We start from the raw sequence: 6,699 nt of genomic DNA, 5'->3' as shown, positions 1-6,699 counted from the left end.
TTCTACCTCGCAACCGAGGAGGGAATCAATAATAGAATATATTATTTTTTGAGAGAGAATTACATAATATATAATATATAGGTTAGAATAAAAACTACAACGATATTATATTATTAATGTAATAACTAGTGTAAATGTTTACATTTAAAAGTACTCTATATAATATATAAATGAAAAATGTAAAAATTGGTTGAATATTTTTAGAGTTAAGAACGGTCAAAATGATTGAAACAATACAAACTATAGTTTGAATCAATAACTTAATAATTGAGAAAGATAGAATACATCATACACCATGTGCAATCTTTCATAGCAAATCCTTATAATTGATTTCACTCCATTATCTGATGAGTTCTAAATAAAAGAGCCATGTTATTTAAACGAAAATGAATCAAATCTCTGATGCTATTTATTATAACAGAAAAGTCTAATTATTACATTTCGTGTGATCATGACATATGATACTATCCATCACTTAAACTTCAACAAATTATCATTTATGTATCAAAGTATGGATTTTTAAATAAATAGTGAGAGTATATGAAAATAAAGAAGACATGTAATTAATTTAGAAACTGTTGTTTTTTTTTTATTGAAATATTTACATGCATTTGCGAAAATATTTTTTTGCTTATTATATAGCATTATAACAAAAAGCTATATGTAAAGGTTGCATAGACATTTCATAATTATAAGAGCAAAAAATGTTTATTATGAAATAAGTACCTTATCAAATGGAAAACTTTCTCATCATCAGTAGTATAGCCGCTTTGACACTAATAATTCTCACATAAAACCAATCTCCAAAGTTATGCAACAACTGTGAACAGGCAAGTCTGCCAGAAGTAGTACTTCGCAACAAATTCCCACAAACTCCACAAAATCCAATTGTAAATCCAACAAAAATTCCCATATAAAACCATGACATGTCAAGCCATTCTTCATTGCATTAATTATCACTTTCATGAGCACTTGAATCTGAAGGAGGGCATGTGATTTTCAAAGGTTGGCCACATAGTCCTGGGTTTAAGTTTATGTTTTGTTCTAGTTTTTTAATTTGGCGGTGACAAAAAGAGATTATATAATATATATTTAATATAATATTAATATTATAAGTGGATTTTAAATTTAAGTTTGTTGCAAATTAATAGTAGATTATATTATATTATATGTTTAATATGATATTATTCTAATACGTGAAGTTTAAGTTTAATTAAATTTTATTTAAGTTATAAAACTTATGATATTATTATTTTTAAATAATCATTATTATCAAATATCTTAAAAAAATATCTTATTTAATTTTATTTAAGTTTAAGTCGTATTTACAATCTATCACTCTTAAATATAAGAATATTTTATAAAAAAAGACTATTAAATCAAAAAACTATACACATTTTATATAAAAGATATATATTTATATTATACACAATCTTGGATGGGTTAAAGAAAGTTATGGAAATATGGGTAGCTGTTTCTTTTAAATGTTGAAAGTTCTTTAAGTAAGAACTTGATTTAGTAATTTAGTATTTGTTGACTGAATTTTTCTTACTAAAGGTTTGACAAACAAATTGGTTTGGATAATTTATTTGCAAATATATGGAGTGAATGACGGAGGATGACCCACTAAATTTATTCCATGACAACACGACTATTAGAGTACTAAATATATATACTCATCAATCAAATCAATAATAATAAAAAAGAATCTAATAATCAAATAACGATAATATGGGTTCTCCCCTTCGACTTTAATTTTATTTTAAGAAAAAATTACTAATATACATAAAATAAGTGTTCATTAATTTAAATAAGCACAATTTTATTTTTGAGGGTTGAACAAAACAGTAAACTCACATAGCAATACGACATTTATAAATTATAAATAAATTTCTCTCCTTTTAGCACTTGAACTTTGAGCACTATCACTTATGAGAAGATCGAAAACTATTTAAGTACTGGAAATAGGCAAGTCTTCAAGATGTTATGAGCAAACTGTTTTCACAAACTCCAACAAATCCAATTCCAAATCCAAAATTTATTGCTTGAAAGATCAATAAGTCTTAATGATCCAAAATTCGAAATAGTCTCATATTTAAAGTATTTTATTATCTTAATAGACAATATCTTTGTTATTTAAAAGTGTCTTCTTTAAATCTTGGTATGTATGAAAAGCATGTTTAATTCATATATATTGATTTCATATACCCAAAATCAAAGATCTAATTATTTATTTAAAATAAAATAATCTTCATTCCCATTATCCTAGTTGATTCTTTGAACACTACACTATTTACTTTTATTATTTTAAACTAGTTTACCTACAATCACATGTAACTTTTATCATTGAACTAATTCTTTTTTTTTAAATGAATTATTTCCATAAACATTTTTTGAAGTAGTGCACCGAATAATCATCCTAAATATACATTTTGTTAATATATATTGAAAAGCATGCCAGGTGTTAAAAATATCAAAGAGGAGAATCAATATAACTATTTTCATCAACTATGGGTAAATGAAGATTACATAATCTGATATTTTTCTTAACATAGGTATTTATCATTTCATTTTTTTCTTAAAATATTTATATATTAATTAATTACTAGAGTTTAAATGCCTATTAAAAAATACTCAAATTTGTATTCCACAAATCTTTAAACAAATTTAATATAGCTTAAATTTTGTATTTCCCTACTATTCAAATTAGGATTATAAATACCTAATAAATTCATATTAGAATTTTATAATTATCATTTTATTTTCAGTTTAATTCACAAACAAATACTCAATATATATGTATATATGTTTATTAATGTAAAATCTAAATTATCTCTAACATCAAACACAATCAAACTCCATATATATATATATATGGAGTAACTGCTACGTTTGTGGATAGAGATTGTACGTAACAGATCAGCCACACAATAAAGGTGTTTACTTTTCAATAAGACTAATAATGAGTCGTCCAAAGAAAATGAGACGTCAATCGTGTGGTCCCCAATTTTTATATGTATATATATATATATATATGGCAGTTAAATTTGCACTAAACCAATTGATAGCTTAACATGATGACGATGATCAGAGTTTTCGTTCTTTTGTTTGTCGTAGCCACGTGTCATGTATGGAGTACGAGCAGCAGTGTTGATGGACAATGCATAGAGAAGGAGAGAGAAGTCCTTGTAGGCTTTAAGCAAGGCCTTGTCGACGAATACAACGTTCTATCATCCTGGGCAAGCACCGGCGGAGATTGTTGCACTTGGAGAGGAATCAGGTGTGATAACTCAACTCATCATATTATTGCTCTTGATCTTCCTGCTCAATCTAATGAACAAATATTGAGTGGTCAAATCAGTTCTTCGTTGGTTGAGTTACAACATTTGAGCTACTTAGATCTCAGTTACAATAATTTCACTAACATTCCCGAGTTCATTGGCTCTTTGTCTAGACTCACATATCTCGACCTTTCATATAATATTATTGTCGGAATCATTCCTTCCCAACTTGGGAATCTGACGAGGTTAAAGTACCTCGATCTTGACGGTGTCCCTGGTTATGGTCAGTTGATTGGTAATAGTCTTGAATGGCTTTCTCATCTCAATTCTCTTCAATACTTTGGGCTTGGAAATACTGATTTGACCAGAGCCACAAATTGGTTTCAATCATTCAAAACAGCATCCTCCCTATCATTTTTGGCATTGTCTAATTGTGTATTACCACAAGTAGATATCTCATCTCTTTCGCATTCCAATTCATCCTCTAATTCTCTCACAGATCTTTCCATTGTGAAGAGTTCCGTACACCCCACAACAGTTCCTTGGTTGCTCAATATCAGCACCAGTCTCGTTAATCTTTCACTATCTGATAGTGACATTAAAGGAGCTCTTCCAAATTCTTTTGAAAACATGAGATATCTCAAGAAAATTGATTTGTCGGCCAATGAATTCGAAGGTGGAATACCAAAATCGTTGGGGAATCTTTGCAGTCTTGAATTTCTATGGTTGGAATGGAACAAGTTCAACACAACACTTGGTGATGTTTTAAAAAGCGTCGACGGCTGTGCTAGAAACTCAATGCGTATTATGGATCTGAATGGGAACAACCTAAGAGGTTCTTTCCCTGATGATTCGAATACATTTCCGCCCCGTCTACAATATTTAAGCATCTTTGACAACTACCTCGAAGGACCCATACTGACCAATCTTTCAGTGTTGTCAGACCTTAGAGTATTGCTTGCCAATCATAACAGGTTCAATGGCACTATACCTGAAAGTATTGGTGAGCTCCAATATCTCGAGGATTTTGATTTCTCTTATAACAATTTCTCTGGCCTTGTCTCAGAAGTTCACTTCCGTAAACTTTCCAATCTAAAGGAACTGTACTTATCTCGGAACATGTTAACATTGAAATTCGATCCCACTTGGGTTCCACCCTTCGACCTACTCTCCGTTAAGTTGGTGTCCTGCAACTTAGGTCCTCAGTTTCCCAGATGGCTTCGAAACCAAACAAATATTTCTATTCTTGATATTTCATACAGCGAAATTGATGATGTTATTCCTGATTGGTTTTCCAACCATGCTTCCAAACTGATGGTTCTAGATCTACACAAGAATCAAATTCATGGCCCAATCCCACACTATCTGTCTAGTGTGCAATTGTTACATCTCTCTGATAATCACTTTGTTACTATCAAAGATTTTGGTTGTCAAGCAGTGTCCAACAAAACAGAACATCTTGATGTTTCTAATAACTTGTTATTCGGAAGCATCCCTGATTGTTGGGGGAACTTGAAGTCTTTGAAGTTTCTCATGTTAAACGACAACAATTTGTCTGGAGGGATCCCAAGCTCAATGGGCTTTTTGAATAAAATTCAGTATTTAAGTCTGAGGCACAACAACTTATCGGGAGCTTTACCTTCGTCAATGAAGAATTGTGCAAATCTTCAGTTTCTTGATTTGGAGGAGAATTCGTTGGAAGGAGAAATACCAACATGGATGGGGGAAGGACTTAGAAATTTGATCATCCTTGGCCTTAAATCAAATAAATTTTATGGAAGTATACCATCAAATTTATGCCACATTCGTTCCATTCAAATTTTAGACCTTTCAATGAATGATCTCTCTGGAGATATTCCTTCGTGCATAAACAATTTTACTCATATGATGGATAATAGTACTCAAAAGATGTTGTTTACCCATATGTATGTTATCAAGAGGAGGTCTGGTACGATGGTCTATAATTTTAATGATATAGCTGAAGCAAAAATTATGTGGAAAGGAAAATATTACCAGTTTCAGAGAACTTTGCAGTTATTGAAACTCATCGATCTGTCAAGCAATAAACTCTCTGGTCAAATACCTGAAGAACTGACTAGTCTGGTTGAATTGGTTCAACTAAACTTATCAAGGAACCATTTATATGGACCAATTCCAAGGGAGATTGGTAAGATGAGCAACCTACAAGCACTGGATTTCTCCAACAACAATCTTTCAGGTACAATTCCCACAAGCTTCGAGAAGCTATCGTTTTTGGCCAACCTGGATTTGTCAAATAACAAATTCTCAGGAAGAATCCCTACGGCCACTCAACTGCAAAGCTTTAATGCTTCTTCATTCATCGGAAACATTGGACTTTGTGGTAATCCTCTACCAAACTCATGCTCCGAAAGTAACTCACATCATTCAACTAACATTGGTGACAGTGTTCTTAGAGATGGTAAAGAATGGTTTGACATGCCATGGCTTCAAATGGGATTTGGAGCTGGAGTTGGAGTTGGGTTCGCTGGAGTTTCTGGTTATTTTTTGTTCAATATTTCTTGGAAACAAGCCTTTTTCCAATTCTTAAATAAAGTGAAATTTGTTCTACATGGATGAAACCATTTTTGTCAAAGCAGTTAAGGTGAAGAGCAGGTTTTCTAGCTAGCAGAAAATAAGGTATTAATTATCGATTGCAATACTTGTAAACTTTTTATTATTTTTCTTTCACTATATATTATTTTTTTCTGATTTGATATTTTTTTGTTGGAGTTTTAGTGAATTAATAAAGAACTTGTTCATCGTGGGCAATGGTGTTGGTCTTACATCAAATGAGGTGGAGCAAGCGGCTTTAAGATGGTTTGAAGTGTTCAGAGTTGAAATAGTAAATATATGTCTCAGTGTGAAGTTTTTCCATTATGCTACATTATAAGTTTCATAGAATGGGTGCTGGTTACAGCTGATTGATTACTTTAATATTAATGATCTATATTTATAATTGTTAATTAATATTTTTAAAAATAAATTTTGATTTCTTCAAAATTTTGGAAGGCATATCTGATGAAATACGTATATTTATTATGAAAATATAATATTGTAATTTTTTAATTTTTTAAATACATGTCAATTTCTAAATATAGCAAGGGTCTCTCATTGGCTGGAATAAAAATTACCCTATACACACCCAAAATTACGCATACCCATTAAAATTATGCTAATTTTAATGAAATGTAAATTTTAATGCTTAATTTTGGGTGTGTATATGGTAATATAAAATTAATTATGACAAAAAAAACTAAATTCGAAATTAGTTTAGAAAAAAATATTTATCTGTTGGTGACTTGTTATATTAAATCACTATGTTGCCATATCATCATAATTATTAGTACAAATCTATGGGTAGTAATCATTCAGAAGTATTCCAAATATATATATATAT

General features: G+C 30.4%; 1 protein-coding gene across 1 annotated transcript; it reads left to right on the top strand.

Annotated features, from left to right (window-relative positions):
• The first annotated feature begins 3,077 nt into the window (after nucleotides 1–3,077).
• On the top strand, nucleotides 3,078–6,314 carry LOC133784601 (receptor-like protein EIX2). Its single transcript, XM_062223896.1, has 2 exons — nucleotides 3,078–5,939; nucleotides 6,039–6,314. The coding sequence occupies exon 1, from the start codon at nucleotides 3,078–3,080 to the stop codon at nucleotides 5,877–5,879; it is 2,802 nt and encodes a 933-aa protein (XP_062079880.1). The 3' UTR covers nucleotides 5,880–5,939; nucleotides 6,039–6,314.
• Nucleotides 6,315–6,699: the final 385 nt, after the last annotated feature.

Source organism: Humulus lupulus, chromosome 6, assembly GCF_963169125.1.
Source record: "Humulus lupulus chromosome 6, drHumLupu1.1, whole genome shotgun sequence".
In the NCBI taxonomy this organism is placed as follows: Eukaryota; Viridiplantae; Streptophyta; class Magnoliopsida; order Rosales; family Cannabaceae; genus Humulus; species Humulus lupulus.
This window is presented reverse-complemented; position numbering and strand designations above follow the sequence as displayed.